The sequence below is a fragment of the Terrapene carolina genome, unplaced genomic scaffold (assembly GCF_002925995.2).
Source record: "Terrapene carolina triunguis isolate 2854851 unplaced genomic scaffold, T_m_triunguis-2.0 Scaffold629, whole genome shotgun sequence".
In the NCBI taxonomy this organism is placed as follows: Eukaryota; Metazoa; Chordata; order Testudines; family Emydidae; genus Terrapene; species Terrapene triunguis.
In genome coordinates this window covers 8,541,146-8,565,059 of record NW_020664980.1, presented here as the reverse complement: position 1 = coordinate 8,565,059, position 23,914 = coordinate 8,541,146, and the positions used below count along the sequence as shown (strand labels likewise).

General features: G+C 39.2%; 1 protein-coding gene across 4 annotated transcripts; it reads right to left on the bottom strand.

Moving 5' to 3' along the window:
• Window positions 1-380: 380 nt before the first annotated feature.
• Window positions 381-23,708, bottom strand: CUNH5orf24 (chromosome unknown C5orf24 homolog). Of its 4 annotated transcripts, XM_024205825.2 has the most exons (4): window positions 23,552-23,708; window positions 12,029-12,121; window positions 10,737-10,906; window positions 381-5,204 (listed from the first exon to the last, which is right to left on the bottom strand). In XM_024205825.2, exon 4 carries the CDS (start codon window positions 5,198-5,200, stop codon window positions 4,634-4,636), a length of 567 nt encoding a protein of 188 aa, XP_024061593.1. In that variant the 5' UTR covers window positions 5,201-5,204; window positions 10,737-10,906; window positions 12,029-12,121; window positions 23,552-23,708; the 3' UTR covers window positions 381-4,633. The 4 variants fall into 4 exon arrangements, with proteins under 4 accessions (XP_024061593.1, XP_024061592.1, XP_024061594.1 ...); XM_024205824.2 differs by lacking the exon at window positions 10,737-10,906; XM_024205826.2 differs by lacking the exons at window positions 10,737-10,906; window positions 12,029-12,121 and having other exon boundaries at window positions 381-2,840; window positions 4,774-5,204.
• Between the last annotated feature and the right edge of the window lie 206 nt (window positions 23,709-23,914).

Here is a 23,914-nt window from a genome sequence, read left to right as displayed (position 1 = left end):
GTCATATGGTGACATCCCTGTGGGAGTGAGGAGGTGGGGGGAGAAATCTGATGTAGGTAGAGGTCTTTCCTCTCGCTCGCTCTCTCTCTCTTTAAAAAGAGCTGAAAATATATAATGTTTGGGGCAAAAGGAAAATAAGAATGGATTTAAAATATAATCCATATAATAAATGGCATAACATTTGCAGTATCGAATTTAGGTCACTTGAAAACATGAATGAGTAAAGCAGAAGGAAAAGCAGCATCCCTACATTCACAAGAGATGAGTTAATCTAAGGCCTTATTGAAAAGTAGCTCACAATGCTGCCACTCCATCTTCTTTAGAAAGAGAACAACCAAGTTTCAGAATGGTGTAAAACAAGAATAAAATATTTGGTTTTAATGTATTGACTTTATTAATAAATATACATCCATATGGTGATGTAAATACAGATCATGAAGACTACTCCATTCCCATACACATAATTGCACATGAGTAGCTCAAGTTCATGGACATAAAAACAAACAGCATCTAAACAGGCTTTTTACAGCAGAGAACAGGGTGCTGATATTAGATATTTATTGGATAATTGTCTCCTCCAAAATAACCTGTGGGAAAAGCAAACTGTGAAAGATTAAGGAATCAAAGTGGTCCAAATTACTACATGATAAGCAAAATCTTCCTAACAATTTATCGTATCATCATTATACTTGCAAAAATTTGAAAACATAGATTTGCCTACATGAGGAAAATAATCGCTAGGAAAAGGCTCTAGTGTCTACTAGAGTTCAAAAACATATTTAAGCAATGTTAACATATATGTATAATAATAATAATAATAATAATAATAAAGGGAACAAATTTTTGTGATCAGAAATGAAGTTGGCAGTTCCAAGTTTTTATGATTATGATCAACTGCTTTGAATTTTTAATTTTCTGTTGGGATAACATTAAACTTTACTGTACCTGTAGTACAAAGAACAGCAGAGTCACAGCTAAAGTAACCTTCAGACAAATAACCTTGAATTGCTCTGCCTTTTAAAGCTCTTCAAAATGGGGGGAAAAAGTGAAGTTCTGATCTCAATTACTTTATATGTTGCAGATAAAGGTAATTCTTTCCCCAAACATATCACTCCACTGACTAGGTTTGGTTTTGTCCTGACTGAATCCAAAGAAAACTTCCAGACAAAATGAAAATGTATTATTTCAGAACAAAGATGTTTAATGGGTCTTGATATATGAAGTTGTGTGTGATTAATTAAAAGCAAATACAATATATAAAGAATGTGTTGTTTTAATGACAGAGCTAACAGTGAATATTTAAAAATGCCATTTTAGTATTAAAAGTTAGCCACTTTCTGATAGATTTTTTTTCTTGACAATATGTGCTGCTAGCATTCTGAAAATGTACAGTGCAAAACTTCAAAAATAGTAGCAAAATTATTGAATTCTAAAGTTTATGTAAATTTAATTGGAAATTGAATAGCAGTTACTGGATGTATTTTAAACAATGGCTTTTGAGTTCTCTATTACTTAGGTTTCACTTATGTATAAATAAGACATTAGAAATGTGATATTTAAAAAAAAAATCATTAAAAACACAAAACTTGACATGTAGATCATTTTTCTCAACAGTGTTAATACATAACAGTAACCCTATCTTATGAAGAGCAGTATTATTGTACATAATATAAAATTAGCGATTTACCTTACAAATAATGTTTTCATACTATAGTGGAAAAGGCCAGTTTTCCCATTGATAATATCAAAGTATAGGCATTAACATGCTGTTTCAGTGTTTGTCATGACAACAGACAGTGTTACAAAAAAAGCACAATATATTCTGTAGATTATATATAATAGGCAAAGCAAAAACATTTGAAGATTCCATTCGTATTTCATTTTGACTTCTTGACTTCTCTCTCTTTCTCCCACAGCATGGCACCAGTAAACTGCAGTTATGTATAAAATAAACCAGAATGAGGAAGTGCCCAGCATTGCACTTTCTGGTCTCATTGCCAAATCCAAGGTGCCAAGTGGCCCTTTACAGATGCCATGAACACATTTTTCTACTTTAGTTCATCCTTTCACAATTGACAACGTTCATTCTTTTTACTGGGATTATATTTCATCTGATATTAATAAACACTATAATGAATATAAATTGTTTAGATGATTTCATTATTTCATCCACATACTTGAATACAAAATTCATTATTCTAGTAGAACAATAATACATCTGCATTATCTCCTGACACACGGCACAGCACCATTGAGTAGATGCACAAGTGAGAAACGAAACGGGTGAACAGGATAAACAGAAGGAGGTAAGAAGTGGCATTATTCGAAGGTACATTGGTGACATGCAAAGTGTTCCTTGCCAGCGAGGTGTGACACTCCTGTAGTTATTACATTCAGCTGAAGAAGACTGCTTTCCAGGAAGAGTTCAGGAAACTTAAAGCAGCCTTTTGTTGAAAAATCATCTGATAAAACAGCCAATATAACACATATCCTGAGGGTGAATTAGCTCATGTTAGCTTTTTGCATGTATCAGAAGTTACACCATTCTGAGAAAAATTACTAAGAGTGTCATATTTTTCAGTTTGTTGAGGAACAGAAAGTGTAACTTGACTTTATAGCTTCAGCATGGAGAAACTATATTTTAGTAGCAGTTTAGCTGCCATTAGTTTACACATTGACTAAGGAGCCATCCAGTATTGTTGAGGTTCATTGTCTTAGTTGCCAGTGCATACATAGTCCCCCAATCACAATTCAACACACCTATTGTAAAGTACAGCATAAAGTCCAGCTCATTATGTGTTAGGCATCACTGGAACACCTGAAGGCTTGCTGCTTTTTTCCTGATAAAAAAGGTATGAAACATGACATCTGTTTCTTAAGTTGTCATTATTGAAATCAGAGTTCTCATCAAAATTACAGCAAGCCAGACTTTATCTTACAACAAAAGTATTGATACTGTTCATTTTCAACAAAAGCTCTAATTAACCTGAAAGATTTCTGTTCCCAAAAACCTGCAAACATTATATAACTCCCACTGGTATTTGAAGCTATAAATTCAGTATAATTTTAAACTATATTTTAAACAATTTTATGTAAACTTTCTTCCAGAATTAAAAGCTTTAACTCTAGCAAGAGCTATTTAGAATAAATATAACAATATGCAATATTGAGGAATGTTATTTTCCAAGTATAGGCGGGTGTGTACATATTACACACACATGCACACGCGCACTTTTTTAAACCAAACACACCCAGTTGAAAATGGAACTGGTTAGATGCAGGAAAGGTTTCAGTTTGAGCAGAAAAAGATATTTATAGTTAACCAATATAGCTTTTCAACTTGCATGCATAGATTAATTCCTATGAAATGCTTTCTATCTGGGGTCTAGCAATTCGGTAAACTGCATCCTGTTTGAACCAACTATACAGTTTGCTATTATGAATCATGAAAATATTATCCTTTGGTAGATATATAAGCGTCCATAACTTAAATATAGTATAAATGTTAAACAATGGGATAACTGTATTCCTGGAACATCTGGAAAAACGAAATCTGAAAAGCTGGCAACAGTGTAAAAAAGTTTAATCTATAAACATATTAAATTAATACTTTAAAACTTATTAACTGCTGCCATCAAAGCACATACTGTGAAGGCAAAATACAGCTTATGTAGCTATTTACAGATTTAAGAACATACTGTGTAATATTACTGTCTATTCAGTTTGTTACTAGAATTAACAGTACTTATTTTGTAGTTATTTATAAAATATATCAGATTTTTAATTAATTATTTGCAGTTTGGTATATGCACTCTCAGGCATTTTTAAAATTATACAGCAGAATCCTGTAAGTAGCATAACTACAAGATCTGCCATCACCTAAAGGCAAATTAGCTCATGTTTGTAAGGCGCTTTTGAAGATGTAAAGCGCTGCATACATGTTTATTATTCTTATTATTATTATTACACGTTTTCAAAAAATATTTTTGGAACATCAGTGAGACCTGCCAATGCTACAATAGAGCAAATAAAAACTGCCTGAAATTAGCACTTTTAAAAAAAATAGCTTTTAAAGTTTCAAAATATTTATGAACAATTGAGGTCTGTATCAGGTCTAGCAAAAGTGGAAAATTTAGTTTGCTCTCTATTCACAAAACCCACAGACATTTCAAAACTGTAACAGATTCTTACTTGTAAAATAGTCCAGAATTGTTTGTTTTGTTTCATCAGTTATAAATTCTTCTGGACAAGATCTTTATTATGGCCTAGGCTTACTTCATAGCCAACAGCCAGATAATGTTTTCCTGCTTATTTCAATTTCTTGGTGCATAATCACACAATTAAATTTTTCAGACAATAATTGTGAAGCTCAGGATATGAGTATTACTTTAAGGAAACACACAAGGGCATAATTTAAGAGTTTACTTATAAACCTATGTAAAAAACAAAAACAAAGCAATACCTATGCCCTTTCATGTTATATTAAAAATTAGTGGACTGCATGTTGGACATATGAACAAAAAATAAAATTTGGAAAGCCAAAGTTATAGAAATATTACATAAAAATGTGAGAAACATGCCAAGACTCAGTTTAAAAAGGATTAATTAGGAAATACTATCTAATTCCTTTCTTTCACTCATTGGGTTGTTTGACTTTGCTACTAGTTTCACCAGCAGCATGTACTCCTCTGTTATGCACCATAGGATAGGGAAAAGCTGCACTGCCACAAGTATAACTTAGATTTGCAAGCCGTGATAGAGCTTTAATGCTACCTGGAGGTCTGCCTGGGCTGACTTTGTATCCTGCAGCTTTAGTTGTACCCAAGGGTCTGCCTGGACTTGTTTTAAATCCAGCTGCTTTGGTGGTCCCAAGAGGTCGACCTGTGCTGGTTCGGTACCCCGCTGATTTTGTGGTCCCCGATGGCCTTCCACGTTTACCAGATCGGTTGAGGTTTTTCTTTTTCTTTAGTTCATCTTTTGTCTCTATATTCCTGCCACTTGTGGCCTGCAAGTGTGTTTCATTTAACGTGTCTTGTCTCTGGCATGCAATTGGTTTGTGGCTGACTGTGTGGCTGTATTTGCTTTGCTGTGTAGAATACAAGTCAAACTGATCAGTGGATCTCACATTGTCTTCGTTAAGGCAAGAACTCTTGCCAGTCCCACAGAAAGCTGTATTACTGCTGGCAACAGGATGCATCATTTTTCTACCAAAAATAAAAGACAAATATGTATAAATATATAATATGACATCGTTTAACCAAAAACATACTCTTTTCCAACAGCTATGAAGGTTCCCTAAAATTAGCCTGAACTGGCTTGAATGCAAACCACTTAAGGAAACAAGATGTCTATCAACAGATTCAAAAAATCAAAGGTAGCATGACATTTAAAAAAAAATCTTTCAAACACATAAAATGATGTAAGAAGTGCATCAACGATAAAATTTAAATAATCTGGACTTGAAATATCCTCTCACCCACAATGATTTGGAAGCTTTCCTGGGTAAATCTAAGCTTTCGTTTGAGGAAAACAATTCTAGCCACTTAGTTGCATCAATAACCTATCAAATGAAAAGCAATACAATGTCATCTTCCTGATTCAGCAGATGGCTCCCAATGCTTCTGCTTCTAAGTTTTCCATTACTGCTGCAATGTGAAATTAATAAACAATTTCACTGCTGCTATCCAGAACTTTGTGAAAAACATACAAATTGATAAAAATCTAGTCAATTTAGTTCTGCGGCAGATTAAGAAAGCAGCTGAGGTAAGTACTGAAACTATTCACAGGCAAGAACTATCCTAAAACAAAGGCTGTCAGTGAGTAGATTTGCAGAGACACTCTCTCCCTTCTCCCACTCCATTACTACTATCAAAGCAGGCAGCAGACTCTGGAACAGCAAGGGGAAACCAGAGAAAAAGATCACTCTCTCAATTCATTCAGGGGGCTTGAAGGATGGTGGAGCTTAAATTTATCCAACACCTATTAGCCTGAGCTAACTCCCTGCTAAGATGAATGTGGTCAGCTCAAATCTCTCTCAGAGTCATGGTTTAAATTGGTTCCCTTTCAAACAAAGTTGGATCACACTTCAAAGTTTTTTTTACAACCAGAAGTAACTGTAAGCAGGAGGTGCTCAGCACCTCTGAAAATCAGGCCAACACCTGCCACTAACTATTCCATTCAAATACACTTTAAGCTACCTTTCACAGCATCGAGAAAAATATTGGCACTTGAGAAATAAATAAAACTTGCACAGCACAACTCCTCACTATACTTGGTACAGCTGTTAGTCACATCTAAAAACATCAAATTCACACACACTATTAAGAATTGAAACAAATAAAGCACACAATACGTAACGTTCACAAAACTTCCAGAGACAACTGTTGTACAGAAGTCACCTGCCAACCACGTCTTTCCTAAAGAGTAATGTGTAGATACATTCATTTTAACAGCTTTAAACAGTGACTTGAATTTTAAAATTAGTAATTTTGTTACCATACCTCAGATACATTATTGTAAGGTGCATGGAACTTGCAGGGAAAATATTCCCCATAACCATTAAAGAGCTGTTCATGGCTCATGGAACTCTTTTAAACATTCTAGTTGAACAAGTCTGCAAATATACCCTATTTTGTGTGCCATCTTTCCATATGCTTTATAACATTCATGTGAAATAACATTTTCTTATCAAAAGACATAGGACCAGATCTACTTTGCATCACACCATTGGCAAAATCTGATGAGATAGAGCTGCCATAATCAGTCACGAGAGGACCAACTCACTACAGAATTAACAGCTCCTACACCATTATCCGCCTCTGCCCTTGCTGCTGACATAAGGGGCATGGCTAGGACACCCTTAGGCTTCACTGATGATCAGCTTCAGCTTGGGGCTCTTGGCAGCTAATGTACCCTTCAAGATGTTTTAACTTAGGCCTGGGAACCAGACCAGCACATAGCAGTCACAGGATAGAGGGAGTGCAACGGTCACATTAGCACACAGCCTATGCTGTGTCGTTCCTAAGCCATAGCTGATGATCTGGCACAGAATCTTTTGTTTATGAGATCCGAGGGGGTCACTTTGAAACTATAGTACTAGCAGAAGTACAGATCCTGCATAGGACTCCATCAGCACAGACCCCTGTAGTATTGCAGAGTAGCACTGACTTCAACAGTAGGAATTTTTTTTATTATTTCCCTCATATAAACAAAGTTCTAGATGAGTGCCTAGTGATATTTTTAGATGAATGCCAAATCTAGCTCTCACCATCTCCAGTCATGCCAATTCCATAACCTTCTTTGGCAGCTTCTCCCATTTCTGAACAGTGCATTTAGTGAAGCCAATTTTTCCTAAAATATTCTCTGCTGTAGCCCATCACTTCTTGTTCTGTCCTTAGTTATGGAGAATAATTGATCCCTATCATTTTTAGTACATCTCTTTAGTTATACGTAGACAGCAAGCAGGTCTCTTTCCCTAAACTGAACATGCTTCATAGTCTTATTTTTCCAAAGCTTTTATTATGTGTGCTTCTTTCCTCTGACTCTTTCTTCAGTTTAACTCATTGTGACGTTGTGCAGTCTACATGGTTTTATAAAAATATAATAATAAGTCAATATAATGTAACTGGGATAGATTTAGAGAAAATACGGTAATAAGTGATATAATGTAACTGGGATATGCTTCATGCAAAAGGTCTCTTGTAAGGTATCATTACAAAGCTTATAATCTACTGAGTATGATAATCTGATTTGTATAAATGTACCACTCTTGTATCTAAAACTAGAAATATAAAACATAACTCTGAGGGCCTATTGTAATTATGTAGAGTGTGGGCCATTAAGGATGGTTTGGAATCTTGATGACTCTCATTGTCTGCAGATGGCTGTATTTACCTTTGAGTCTTCCTGTATATGTGTGTGCTGGCAAGTGAGTAATGAAGTCTTGCAGTGACATGTAATCATGTCACCTGAACTGGAATCCATCTTTAACCTGGTGCTTTTCCAGTGAGGGGGGGTGGAAACCCAGAGGGACAAAGGATTCCCGCCTTATGCAAAAGATATATAAAGGGGTGGAAGAGAACAGAGAAGGAGAGGAGCCATCATGGAGAAGCCCCTAGATAACACCTAAGCTGGAACAAAAGCTGTACCAGGGGAAAGAATTGTGCCCAGGCCTGGAAGGTGTCCAGTCTGAGAAAAACTTACTGAAGCATCTCTGAGGGTGAGATTATCTGTATTTAGTTTGATTAGGCATAGATTTGAGCATTTTATTTTATTTTGCTTGTGACTTACTTTGTTCTGTCTGTTACTACTTTGAACCACTTAAATCCTACTGTCTGTATTTAATAAAATCACTTTTTATTTAGTAATTTACTCAGAGTATGTATTAATACCTGGGGGAGCAAACAGCTGTGCATATCTCTCTATCAGTGTTATAGAGGGCGAACAATTTATGAGTTTGCCCTGCATAAGCTTTATGCAGGGTAAAACGGATTTATCTGGGTTTAGACCCCATTGGGAGTTGGGCATCTGAGTGCTAAAGACAAGCACACTCCTGTGAGCTGTTTTTGGGTACACTTGCAGTTTTGGGACAATTGATTCGGACCCTGAGTCTGTGTTGGAGCCAGACAGGAGTGGCTGGCTCAGCAAGATGGAGTGCTGGAGCCCTAAGCTGGCAGGGAAAACAGAAGCAGGGGTAGTCTTGGCACATCAGGTGGCAGTTCCCAAGGGGGTTTCTGTGATCCAACCCGTCACACTCATCTTTTATGAAAACTTGATATCCCAAAATGAATGCACTGTGCCCCAACTGAGGCTTAACCTGTGACTGGAATGGAACAGTTATCTTTATCTCCCCAACATTATCATACACATGCCCAATACCCATATTAATATATATACACCTCTACCCCAATATAACGCTGTCCTCAGGAGCCAAAAAAATCTTACCGCGTTACAGGTGAAACCGCGTTATATCGAACTTGCTTTGATCCGCCAGAGTGCACAGCCCCACCCACCCCCGGAGCACTGCTTTACCGCATTATATCCGAATTCGTGTTATATCGGGTCGCGTTATATCGGGGTAGAGGTGTATAGATTGAGAGAGAGAGAGAGAGAGAGCGCGCGTGCGCATGCATTTGGCAGCACCAAAAACCTCAGTATTTACTAACAGAGCAGGTACAGAATGGGCACCAGTAATGCAAACTTCAGTCTGCCTGTGGATTTAAAGATTTAATTTGTGATAACAGATTATGTGATACGAACAAGTCTTGAAACATTTACCCAGCATCTAACATCCTGAGATCTAAGCCTAAAAATCAGAGTGAAAAATACCTGTGCAGTCATACAACCTAAGGCCTTGCTTCTGTCCACAGCACTTAATTTTAACATGTTTTAACAATAGTCATATTTACTACATTTAAAAAATGTAACTCACTATTAGGACTGGCCAAATAGCTGGAAAAAAATTCTGAATAGTCTCTAACCAACTATGTAGCCGGCTGAACACTGCAAAAAAGTATTTTTTAAATAAATGAATCTTTTTTCCATTATAAATCCCATTTTTCAGCAGTTTATAAAATAGCCATAAACATTTGATCCAAGCAGAAACATGGAATGCAAGGCCTCAGCCAAAGAGTGACAATTGATAATTTTTAACAATTGATTTTACTGGCTTTTAAAGGTATAAGGAGACCAAAAACAAACAAACCATGTCTTACAGATTCATACATATTTGCACAAATCCCCATCAATACTGCAAAGCAACTGTGGCCTGTTATGTCAATAATCTGCAAATTAAGGGTTTATAGCATCCTGTACCTTTATGATGTACTGTAACAACTTCTTACATATCACGTTAATAATTCACACATTAAAAGGAGTGATCCTTATGTTTCCAGAGATTTGCCTTGGATTTTTTTTTTTTTTTTTTAAATCAAACCAGCAGAATAAAGTAATATCACAGCCAGACCTTCAGAATAGCTTCATAGGGTAAAATCTCCAAAAAGTGTATCAGCACCTTTTGTCTGTACATCACTTCAGTGCACTCTAATCCTAATGTACAAAAAGGTATGCACCTGTCTATGATGTTCCAAATGGGTTGTCTGTTGCCCAGCTGGTAGCACCCCTTTAAGGCCATGTCCACAACTGAGAATTGACCTATTTCTAATTGAATGTGTTGGGCATAACTGATTTAAGCACAAACTGTTCAGTATATTCATATTAGCCAAGCTTATTTATATTTTGAATCACTGTAGTTTTGCCTCACTTCCATACTAGCACCATTCTACCCTTTTTCTGTTGTAACGCTTTCTAGATTCCTATCATGCAGATCCCAGCACAAATCTCAAGAGAAGTGGATCCTGAGAGATTTGAAAAGGCCACCAGTGCACTCTTGGACAGTAGTGGGAGGACAATTTGAACCATTTTAGCACGGTCTACACGGAAACTAAATTTATACAGGCTGAAACCATTCAGACTAAGACAGTATTTAACCCTGCTGGAGGCAAATCTAATCCAAACACTATCTGGAATACACAAACTATTTGGAGTACATGTACGTGGCCATGAAGTGCCTTACAAGCATGACAAGGAGACCACAGTTTTCAGCATGGCAAATTTCTCCAGTGTATACTAGGTCAGTAGCCCTTTATGTTAAATGTAGGAAAAAGAGAAATATAATAAACGGCTTAGCGTAGCCCAACTTAAATAGTATCACACAGTTGCTTGCAGGGTCTACTTACTGGCAGAAAGAGTTCACAACAATATAAAGGTTGAGTCTCTTTTCCCAGAGCTGACATCTCTCTTCAGCAACCTCTCTCCTTCAGAGGGCATAGCATTCATAGCAGTTGTAATCAGTTCCAGTTGGGGCATTTCCTGCTTCCTATTGCCTGCATTAACCCCTTTCTTCCTTCTAAGGTGCATGGGTATATAAACCTTATCACAGTGCATATGCAGTGCATGTGTAAATATGTGAACATGATTTTACATGTGCAATATTTAAATATAGATGCAGTAATAATGTAGTTCAGCACATCCATATATTAAATGGTTGTTATAACACAGATTCTCTGTGCACTATAATTCAGATTTTTTGAGCAACATATGGTGGAGCAGTCATGAAACCATAGTTAAGATTGCATTACAATTTCAGTTTCAAAGTAAGAATACCCAGTAATCCTGTGTTGTTTAGAAAAGGACAAAAAAATGTAAGATACAATTTGGGAAGGGGACGAATTTTTGGTGTGGTAATAACAGAGGTAAGTAGTTAGTGTCTGTAAAAAGCAGTCAAAAATCTTCTGATTTTAACAAGGCAACGTCTCACTTCTCTTTCGACTCTTCAATATAGTTTACATTATAGAATTGCCTGAGACTTCTCATGACACTTAATGCATGCATGAGGGTTCTGCAAATTCTCCTTTTGTGTCACCAAGTTGTATTAGTGTAATGGAAAGATATAACAAACAGCAAGTAAGCACACCATGCATGAGATGCTAGATTTGTATATGTTGATATAATATCTGAGAACATGAATCAGAGTTAATAATCAACATTTTTTCCTTCAATGTCTCATTTGAACATTGGCATGCAGGCTCTAGCTTTCAGGAGGAGCTCACGGCTCTCCAGTCTGCCTCAATGGCCCAGTCACAGAGAAAGTTGGCTTCAGCTGAGCAAGAGCAATGTAACACAGGGAATCGGACAGAATACAGAACAGACACAATGATGCACAAGGGAGGCAGTCATAGAGAGCATTGCCAGGCAAATATCAACAACCACCACCCCAAATTCCTAGCACCATTTTCCTCCTATTCAGAGTCTACCATACTCTGCCATCTGCATCCCCTCTCCCCACAGGGAACAATAAGTCTTGCCATGGCTTCCAAGATCCACCTCCCCAGCCACTCCAACACTACAGCGGGGAGTTCTCGCCCGCAAATATATACCACTAACGTGTAAAATGCTGCAACTTCATCTTTGCGTACATACTTGCACTTACTTCTGACAAGTGATAAAATTCTCTAGAGACAAATGTTACCTGTCTATAATTGATGATATCAGAATTGACACATGAGAGGAGCAAAGCGCAGATCACAGAGAGTGTTTCAGAGTTCTCGCAAAAGGGGGGAGTCTGAAAAAAGGTGAGACAATCCAGTTAAAAACAGACAACAGGGATATTTTTGGAATGCTTATTATTCTCTCTGTATCAATTTTTTCATCGTGCTATGAAAAAATGCAAGTATTACTAAAGTTTACATTCTTTGTTTTTATTTGTGCCATTTTTAATGAGATTTTTACAAAATAAGTTTTTAAGACTCATGTTCAGAGTGGAAGTAACTTTGTTGGCAGAGGGATGTAGAGTACAAGTGAGGACTGGTCTACACACAAATTTGTATTGGTTTAGCAAGAGGTGTGATTTAAAACCCATTCAGTTAAACCCATGCAACTGTGTGTGTCGACACTATTAAATCAATGTGAACCTGGCTGCTATTGGTTTATCTTACACCTGTAAATTTAGATGAGCAAGGTAAACCAATATAATCAGTTGTAAACCAATATAAGTGCATCCTCACAACAGTTTGAACCAATTTAATTAAATTGGCTTTTAAACCAATCTAACTTAAACCAGTGCAGCTTCTGTGAATAAACAAGCCATAAGAACACTTAATATGAGAGATGGGTATTATGGTAGTGAAAAAATTATTATTTTAGCTACTCATTTCTTGCTTTTAGGGGTTTGTGTTGGTGTCACTTAAAAAACTACTTCTTTCATATGGCGATAGTCAAACAGTGAAAGCAACAGTATGACTACAGTTGGATCTTAAGAAATCTCTTATCCAGTCCAGAGCAGAGGGGATAGCCATGTAAATGGCTGAGACACCTCCAGGAAGAGCATGGATTGGGCAATTGTCCATGATGTGTCTGACAGTTTGCATCAGACCACAGTCGCAGTTTGGTAATTCCCTTGCTTTCAATCTATGGAGTAAGTATGCGCATCTTCCATGTTAGATGCAGATATGGTTTAGAGCCGTCCATATGCACGTGGGGAAGAGAAGCCTGGCACTTGCACAGCTGGGTCATCGATTAGATTTTTGTTTGGTACATCAGCAGCCACTCAGGCTTTAGACCATCTTCCGTGAATATCCTTATCTTCCATAAGGAGGGCTGTGGCACGAGACCAGAAAGGTTTTCTTGATTTTAGTCAGTGGCGAGGGGGTGTTAAAAATTATAAATGGTTGTAAACAAAGGGGTTTTATGGTCATTTCTTTTTTTTAATAGGTGTTGCTGTGGCAGAAGGAAGAGAACAATAGGCCAGAGGATTTGGGAAAAGAGGGATGGGTGGCCTAGGGACCTCCTCTGTAGTGGAGCACGGGAGCTCTACCAGTGCTACACAGGAGTCAAGGAATAAGTTCTTCTTTCCTGGAACTTGCGAGGCATTTCTGATGGGGACGCCTATGAATCTTGGGGACAGTAGCAGGTCCCAGCCTAAAAAAATACAGCTGGTTTGTCACCAGGACAAGATAAACCCTTAATGGCAACCTCAATAATGTTAAAGCAGATTAACTTCCCAAATACTCTGAATGTTTAACAGTAAGATGTGCTGATCTGTTAATACAAAGCATAAAATCATAGAAATGTAGGGCTGGAAGGGATCTCAAAAAGTCATCCCGTCCAGCCACCTGCACTGAGGCAGTACCAACAAAAACTCCTAGACCATCCCTAACAGATGTTTGTCCAACCTGTTTTTAAAAACTTCCAGTGATTGGATTTCCACAACCTCCCTTGGAAGTCTATTCCCAAGCTTAACTATCCTTATAGTTGGAAAGTTTTTCCAAATAGCTAACCTAAACCTTCCATAATGCAGATTAAGTCCATTACTTCTTATTCTACCTTCAGTGGACATGGAGAACAATTGATCACTCTTCTCTTTATAACAGTCATTAACATATTTGAATATTATCCTGTCTCCTCTCAGTCTTCTTTTCTCAAGACTATACAAGCCCAGTTGTTTTAACCTTTTTTATAGGTCAGGTTTTCTAAATTTATCATCATTTTTGTTGCTCTCCTCTGGATTCTCTCCAATTTATCCACATCTTTCCTAAAGTGTGGTGTCCAGAATTGGACACAGTACTCCAGCTGATGCGTCACCAATGCCAATCAGAGGGGGACAATTACCTCCAGTATCTTACATACAACACTCCTGTTTAATACATCCCAGAATGATATTGGCCTTTTTTGCAGCTGCATTAGATTATTAACTAATAATCAATTTGTGATCCACTATAACCCCAGATCCTTCTCAGCAACACTTCCACTTAGCCAATTATTCCCCATTTTGTAGTTGTGCATTTGGTTTTTCCTTCTTACATGAAGTACTTGTATTCATCTTTATTGAATTTCATCTTGTTGAATTCAGATCAATTCTTCAATTTGTCAAGGTCATTTTGAATTCTAATCCTGTCCTACAAAGTACTTGCAACCCCTTCCAGGCCGTTGTCTTCTGCAAATTTTATAAGCATACTCTCAGCTCTATTATCCAAGTCATTAATGAAAATATTGAATAGTACCACACCCAGGACCAACCCTTGAGGGACCCCACTAGATACATCCTCCAAACATGACAGCAAACCATTGATAACTACTCTTTGAGTACAGTCTTTCAATCAGTTGGGCACCCACCATTTAGTAATTTCATCTACACCGTATTTTCCTAGTTTTCTATGGACATAAGATTGTCATGTGGGACTGTGTAAAAAGCCTTACTAAAAATCAAGATAGATCACATCTACTGCTTCCCCTTATCCACTAGACCAGCAACCCTGTCAACAAAGGAAATTAGATTGGTTTGGCATGATTTGTTCTTGACAAATCCATGCTGGCTATTCCTTATCACCCTATTATCCTCCATGTGCTTACAAATTGATGGTTTAATAATTTGAGGTTGCCACTAAGGTTTTGCATTACATACGAATATAAGAATGGCCATACTGGGTCAGACCAAAGGTCCATCCAGCCCAGTATCCTGTCTACCGACAGTGACCAATGCCAGGTGCCCCAGAGGGAGTGAACCTAACAGGCAATAATCAAGTGATCTCTCTCCTGCCATCCATCTCCACCCTCTGACAAACAGAGGATATGGACACTATCCCTTACCCATCCTGGCTAATAGCCATTAATGGACTTAACCTCCATGAATTTATCTAGTTCTCTTTTAAACCCTGTTATAGTCCTAGCCTTCACAACCACCTCAGGCAAGGAGTTCCACAGGCTGACTGTGCACTGTGTGAAGAACTTCCTTTTATTCATTTTAAACCTACTGCCCATTAATTTCACTTGGTGGCCCCTAGTTCTTATATTATGGGAACAAGTAAATAACTTTTCCATATTCACTTTCTCCACACCACTCATGATTTTATATACCTCTATCATATCCCCCCTTAGTCCCCTCTTTTCCAAGCTGAAAAGTCCTAGCCTCTTTAATCTCTCCTCATATGGGACCCGTTCCAAACTCCTAATCATTTTAGTTGCCCTTCTCTGAACCTTTTCTAATGCCAGTATATCTTTTTTGAGATGGGGAGATCACATCCATACACAGTATTCAAGATGTGGGCGTACCACAGATTTATATAAGGGCAATAAGATATTCTCTGTCTTATTCTCTATCCCTTTTTTAATGATTCCTAATATCCTGTTTGCTTTTTTGACTGCCGCTGCACACTGCGTGGACGTCTTCAGAGAACTATCCATGATGACTCCAAACTCTCTTTCCTGATTAGTTGTAGCTAAATTAGCCCCCATCATATTGTATGTATAGTTGGGGTTATTTTTTCCAATGTGCATTACTTTACATTTATCCACATTAAATTTCATTTGCCATTTTGTTGTCCAATCACTTAGTTTTGTGAGATCTTTTTGAAGTTCTTCACAGTCTGCTTTGGTGTTAACTATCTTGAGCCGTTTAGTATGATCTGCAAACTTTGCCACCTCACTGTTTACCCCTTTCTCCAGATCATTTATGAGTAAGTTGAATAGGATTGGTCCTAGGACTGACCCTTGGGGAACACCACTAATTACCCCTCTCCATTCTGAAAATTTACCATTTATTCCTACCCTTTGTTCCCTGTCTTTTAACCAGGTCTCAATCCATGAAAGGATCTTCCCTCTTATCCCATGACAACTTAATTTACATAAGAGCCTTTGGTGAGGGACCTTGTCAAAGGCTTTCTGGAAATCTAAGTACACTATGTTCACTGGATCCTCCTTGTCCACATGTTTGCTGACCCCTTCAAAGAACTCTAATAGATTAGTAAGATATGATTTCCCTTTACAGAAACCATGTTGACTTTTGCCCAACAATTTATGTTCTTCTATGTGTCTGACAATTTTATTCTTTACTATTGTTTCAACTAATTTGCCCGGTACTGACATTAGACTTACCGGTCTGTAATTGCCGGGATCACCTCTAGAGTCCTTTTTAAATATTGGCGTTACATTAGCTATCTTCCAGTCATTGGGTACAGAAGCTGATTTAAAGGACAGGTTACAAACCATAGTTAATAGTTCTGCAATTTCACATTTGAGTTCTTCAGAACGCTTGGGTGAATGCCATCTGGTCCCAATGACTTGTTACTGTTAAATTTATCAATTAATTCCAAAACCTCCTCTAGTGACACCTCAATCTGTGACAATTCCTCAGATTTGTCACCTACAAAGGATGGCTCAGGTTTGGGAATCTCCCTAACATCCTCAGCCGTGAAGACTAAAGCAAAGAATTCATTTAGTTTCTCCGCAATGACTTTATTGTCTTTAAGCACTCCTTTTGTATCTCGATCGTCCATGGGCCCCACTGGTTGTTTAGCAGGCTTCCTGCTTCTGATGTACTTAAAAAACATTTTGTTATTACCTTTTGAGTTTTTGGCTAGCTGTTCTTCAAACTCTTTTTTGGCTTTTCTTATTACATTCTGACACTTAATTTGGCAGTGTTTATGCTCCTTTCTATTCACCTCACTAGGCTCTGACTTCCACTTTTTAAAAGATGCCTTTTTATCTCTCACTGCTTCTTTTACATGGTTGTTAAGCCACGGTGGCTCTTTTTTAGTTCTTTTACTGTGTTTTTTAATTTGGGGTATATATTTAAGTTGGGCCTCTATTATGGTGTCTTTTAAAAGTGTCCATGCAGCTTGCAGGGATTTCACGCTAGTCACTGTACCTTTTAATTTCTATTTAACTAACCTTCTCATTTTTGCATAGTTCCCCTTTCTGAAATTAAATGCCACAGCGTTGGGCTGTTGAGGTGTTCTTCCCACCACAGGAATGTTAAATGTTATTATATTATGGTCACTATTTCCAAGCGGTCCTGTTATAGTTACCTCTTGGACCAGATCCTGCGCTCCACTCAGGACTAAATCAAGAATTGCCTCTCCCCTTGTGGGTTCCTGTACCAGCTGCTCCAAGAAGCAGTCATTTAAAGTATCGAGAAATTTTGTGTCTGCATTTCGTCCTGAGGTGACATGTACCCAGTCAATATGGGAATAATTTAAATCCCACACTATTACTGAGTTCTTTATTTTGATAGCCTCTCTAATCTCCCTTAGCATTTCATCATCACTATCACTGTCCTGGTCAGGTGGTCAATAATAGATCCCTACTGTTAGATTCTTATTAGAGCATGGAATTACTATCCATAGAGATTCTATGGAACATGTTGATTCATTTAAGATTTTTACTTCATTTGATTCTACATTTTCTTTCACATATAGTGCCACTCCCCTTCCTCACCCCCACCCCCCACACGACCTGTTATGTCCTTCCAGTATATTTTGTACCGCGGAATGACTGTGTCCCTCTGATTGTCCCCACTCTACCTGGTTTCTGTGATGCCTATGATATCAATATCCTCCTTTAATACAAGGCACTCTAGTTCACCCATCTTATTATTTAGATTTCTAGCATTTGTGTACAAGCACTTTAAAAACTTGTCACTGTTTATTTGTCTGCCCTTTTCTGATGTGTCACATTCTTTTTTATGTGAATGTTTCTCCTCTGATCTGGCCCATACTTTATCCTCTTCCATCCTCTCCTCCTGACTAAAACCTAGAGAATCTCTATCAATGGACTCTCCTCTAAGAGAAGTCTCTGTCCGATCCATGTGCTCCTCTGCAGCAATCGGCTTTCCCCCATCTCTTAGTTTAAAAACTGCTCTGCAACCTTTTTAATGTTAAGTGCCAGCAGTCTGGATCCACTTTGGTTTAGGTGGAGCCCATCCTTCCTGTATAGGCTCCCCTATCCCAAAAGTTTCCCCAATTCCTAATAAATCTAAATCCCTCCTCTCTACACTATCGTCTCGTCCACGCATTGAGACTCTGAAGCTCTGCCTGCCTACCTGGCCCTGCACGTGGAACTGGAAGCATTTCTGAGAATGCTACCATAGAGGTCCTAGATTTCAGTCTCTTTCCTAGCAGCCTAAATTTGGCCTCCAGGATGTCTCTCCTACCCTTCCCTAGGTCATTGGTACCTACATGTACCACGACCAAGTTTGATAAAGTTGGGTACATATTGCTTTTTGGTATCTGCTGGAGAATGAAGTGAAAGCCTTATGGGGTGTTATCAACTATGACCCAGGAATCTCTTAGTACTGACAGGCAGAGGGCACAGGGGGTGCAGAGTGTTTTACAGGGATCCCTGAGGGCAGGTATATGCATAATAATTCATTAAAGCATGGCATGTGAGGTCCCTGAGAGCCAGTAGCCCACTGAACATACTACTCACTGCAAAACATATGTATGCATAATATTTAAAAAGAGTTGTGTCAGTACTGAAAATTCTGTTTTGAAGGCAGATAACCAAGAGGTCATGTCTCAGACAGGTTCCTTTTAAGCAGATGGTAACAGACATTTACCTCTGTGGCTGGTCGTGTATTAGGCATTATACATCTCTCAGTGGATGCCTGTTTGCATATTGAGCCAAATGTTAATCAAGATTGCAAAATTTTCAAGAGAGGAAATTTACAGGGAGAAAAACAGCAAGAGAGGATCTTGTTTACAAGTAAAGGCAATGGATTGTTGGGGTATATTTAGGGGTGGATCCTTCACTGAGGAGGCAAGCTAATAGAGTGTCTGTCTTATGAATGGAGGGTGACAGGCAGCCAAGCCTGGCTATAAAATGTTGGAAGGACTTGAGCACTGCTCTATAAAACATGAAAGTATCTAGTTAAGTCAGTCTACGTCATAGAAGGCATGTTATGATTTCATTTTATATGTAACCATTTGTTTCCATCACTTAAATCTCTATGTTACTTGTTTTCACTATAAATGTACCTAAGTACTGTGTGTTAAGCGGCGTGGTGACCTGAGGAGTAACTGGTAAGCTGAGGTGTACTGACAGTGTCCAGTGGAACAGGTGCTAGACACTCTAGGGAGATGCCCAGTGGTGGATGGACAGGGTACATCCTGATGAAACCTTAACTATCACTAATCATAGTTTTTGTTTATGTTAATATAGCCTTATGCTTTAAGCTTAGAGCTACTGGGACCTCTCTTTCACCACTATGGTCTATCCAACACGATGATGGAAACTGTGCTAACATGGTGTTTAAATCAGCTTCTCAGTTCAAAGAGACAGAGAGGGTATTTTTAAAGAATAATGCTAGCCAAGCCATGTTACAAACCCCTTAGGTCTTAACTCATACAGTGTTTGATAACAGTTGTCAAACACCATGCCCTCTACTCCCTCCTTAACCATGGGTTAGGCTGCTTTTGTGGACAGAGCCAAAACATGTTCAACACCAGAGGCAGAAAGCATCAATCACCACTAATAATCAGTTGATCATAATTTCTTACAATGCGTATTGATTGTGGCTCAACTTACCTACATTAATGGGACAACTATTTCCAGCACAGGAAGTGAAGTCCTGTCCACAGTAGGGAGATTTCCCCCTAATGTTAATACCAGTTGTAACAATATAAAATGGAAGTTGTAGTGTTGACTCACAGATGGTGTTTTTAACAATATTGATAAGACCTGTTCTGAATAGGTTTACCTGACGCAGAGCTAAAAATTATGACAATAACTGGCAGCGCATCTACACTATGGCTCTCAACACTGTGAACACCATTAGAGTTGAAGTTGTGTTGACAAAAATGGGACATTTTAAAAAGTGGTCCTAGCGTCCTTTCTAGAATTGTGCTAGAAATAATGTTTAAACATAACTAACCTTATTTTCTGAAATCTCCTGCTACTGAATTACCAACTCCATTGGTGGCTATCACAGTGATAGAGCTAGTGCAGACTTGGCACCAGCATTATATCATCTTGTCATCTAACCTTGATTAGAGCAAGTCTGCATGATGTGATAATAAAAATGCCGGAAGTCACCAGTGTTCTATTTGCACTAGTATTCCCAGCTGTCGCTTCCACTGGTGAAGCTGCAACAGTGGAAGAGCAAGGTAGAGTGTTTGTAAAGTCTAGCATATACAAGGCCTTAGCATGGACAGTACTAGTATGATGCTGAGTGTGAAGCTACAATGTTATGGAGTGCTGGTTCCCAAATGTGCCACAGATTACTATTGGAGGAGCACATTTTACCTTAAAACTTCCAAAAGAAGTAACACACATACTATATTGTTTTTACTGCTTCCACCAAAGGATACAGACAATGAGAGATACACTAGCATACAATATCTATCAAATGAACTATATCCACAAATAAAAGGAACAGTACAATTACCTAAAAAAAGTTAATATTTATCAGCTCAGTCTGTACAAATTAACTCTTCTGAAATTAAGACCTTGTTTGTTTGTTTAAAACACTAAGTGCTTACTTTTGCAACTTGTAAATAAAGCTTTAAAAATAGTTTATAAAAAGAAACATTCACCTATCTTGAGTATTCCAGTGAATTAAATAGGTTTATCTCAATTATGTACCAGGCAAAATAGACAGAGTATAGATAACCAAATATCTAAGTATCTATCTTTTATTCAATACTCCAATAAAGTACATTCATCTGCAAAAAAAACCCCAGCACACTTGTCCAGTTTTTGAATATTAAATTTGAGAAAAATGCCTAGTCTGTTAAATGAGTAGAGAGAACTATCACTCAATTTTAGAGATGTTATTAAAGCAACATATTATAGGTGTTCTGATGACTATATTACTGTATAATGTCTCTTTAAACAAAATCTAACTGTTGTAACATTTCTTTTTGTTTGTTTGTTTGTTTTGTTTCTGACATTTACATGGCAAGGATTTGTAAACTTGTTGAAACTTCCTAAATAAATTAAATATGCAAGAGCTACCTGTAAATCCTAATCTCCAACACCAGCAAACTTTGTATGTAGTTTTTCGAAGTCCTATCAGTATTTCTACAACACACACCACCAAGACACCTAAACATACATGCAAAGTATAATCTACTTCTGAAGCTAGATAAGAGTTTCCCAAGCTTCAGTCATGAAGCATTTCCTGGTGACCCATAGAGAGTAGACTGGTCATATAGTATGGCTTTTTATTTTGCACTTGCTAAATTATATTTTAAAAAGCTAAACAAATATTAAATTATTTCCTAGTATTACCCTACATAGACAATTGTTACAGATGCCACAAGGATGTCAAGAGACTGTGAATGACAGGAGAGTGAGTGTGGATGACTGAATGGGAAGAAAGCAGTTTATTAGACTCTCTGTGTACTAAGAAGTGCTCTATGAAATTGTTCAGAGGTTCCTGAACCAAAACAAGGTACCACAAATAAATTAGAATTGTGATCCTTGGCTTGATGACACAGCCAGCTACTGCAACCTTTTCTCATACTGAATGGCACTTACACAAGTAGCCTCACTGACTTCAATGGAGCTACTTACTCAAGCACTATGCATTAAAGGTGCAGTGGCCCTGCATTACCAAGCCAAGTCATAATTTACCTAGGATAGCATGTGTTCGGTTTAAAGTCCACTTGCTAGGCATATTTAACAATTGCCACTTGGATCCTTACACAGAAACACAAACACACACATCTATCTGAAGAACAATAAAACATAAACTAGAGTAAGAGACCCTCTGACCCTTGTATACCGAGGAACCAGTTGTAACATTCATTTATTTTTCTAATCATCTTAAACTAATCTAGGGTCACACTCCAAAAGCAACTTCTTGCTACTTCTGTATTTTGTGGAGAGTTATAGAGAGCAAAATCATAATATTATTCCCCTTTGAATATATGCCCATGATAAACACATGTAAAATAAACAATTAAGACATAAATATCCACTAGCTAACTGCACTGAAAGTGTTATATACCATTAAGTACACACTAAAGGAAATAAATAGGTACTATTTATATGCACTAATGGAAATGTGCATTATTTACATGCATTACAATAGTACAGTATACACTAATAAACATGCACAAAAGGAAATCATCAGAAACAATGTAGATGCACTCAAATTATGTGATAATGAAAATATGCACTATTCATGTACATTAAACAATATGCCCGCCTAATAAATATGCACTGTTTATATGCATTAAAATTCCATAAACTAATTGAACTATGCACTAAATAGAAAGTTAAAAAAATGTGAATTAAAAAGAATATGAACTAAAGAGAATAAACAGATGATTTCAAGGCACTACAAAGACTCTGTACTAAGACAACACGATGTTCAGCTCTCCCTGCTGCTTAGAGGCCAGAAAAGTGGGCAACAAACAAGAGGGGGAGCAGGTTGCACAGCTGCCCCAACCCTGTGGGCATCTGAGTTGGGATGTTCCTCCTTGCACTATTTGCAGGGGAGGTTGTCCAGCTGCTACCCCAACCTCCAGGGTAGCTGAGGGTTGCCCAGCTGCCACCTCCCTGGGGCACTGATAGAAGGAGATGGGGAGTAGCCCAGCTGTATCACCTCCCCCTCATGGGCACTGAGATAGATATATGTTTAGAAGAGTTCCCCACTCTGTCACCTTGTCCCCAGAGAATTGAGGAAGTAGATGAGGGGCAGCTTTACTCAAGTCTGTCACTTCCCCACAGAGAAAGGAGACCTGGGAGAGTGGTGTTAACCATGTTGCCCCAGGGCAATAAAGGAGATGGAGGACCCTGCTCCACCTGTCCCCGCCCCCCCAGCACTGAATGAGGAGATGGGGGGCCCCTGCTCCACCAGTCCCCGCCACCCCCCCGGCACTGAGGAAGGAGATAGGGAGGCCCTGCTCCGCCTGTCCCCCTCCCCCCCGCATTGAGCGAGATGGGGGGGCCCTACTCCGCCTGTCCCCCTCCCCCCCGCACTGAGCGAGGAGATGGGGGGGCCTGCTGCGCCTGCCCCCCCGGCACTGAGCGAGGAGATGGGGGGGGCCCTGTTCCGCCTCCCCCCGGCGTTCAGGGAAGAGATGGGGAACTGCTCCCCCCGGCGCTCAGGGAAGAGATGGGGAACTGCTCCCCCCGGCGCTCAGGGAGGAGCTGCCTGCGGCCCCCGCCGGGCCCGGAGAAGGGGCTCCCATCCCTCCCGAGTGGGTGCCCGCTGACTGAGTCTCCATCTTGCCCGCCCGCCGCTTCTTCCCGGGGCTCGGCCCAGACCTACCCGCAGGGCTGCCCGGGGCGCGGCGCCTCCCCTCCTCGGCTCGGGGTGTCGGAGAGGCCCGGAGAGGACGAGTCCGTGCGGCCCCCTCCCCCCAGCACACAGCGACCGGGCCCGGCCGGGTGGCTGCAAGCAGCGGGCGGGGAGCGGGGCTGCGGCGTGCGCGGGCGGGCGGGGAGCGGGACGCGCTCCCGACAGGAGGGGGCGAGCGAGCCTGGCGGCTGAGTGGGGAAGCGGGCGCGCGCGGGGGCGGTTGACGGGGGGGGGGGGGGGGGGGGGACAGGCGCCGGGGGGAGAGCCTGGGGCCGGGTCTGGGTCTTGGGGAGAGACTAGAGACAGTTAGTAGATAGGGGACGCGGGGAGACA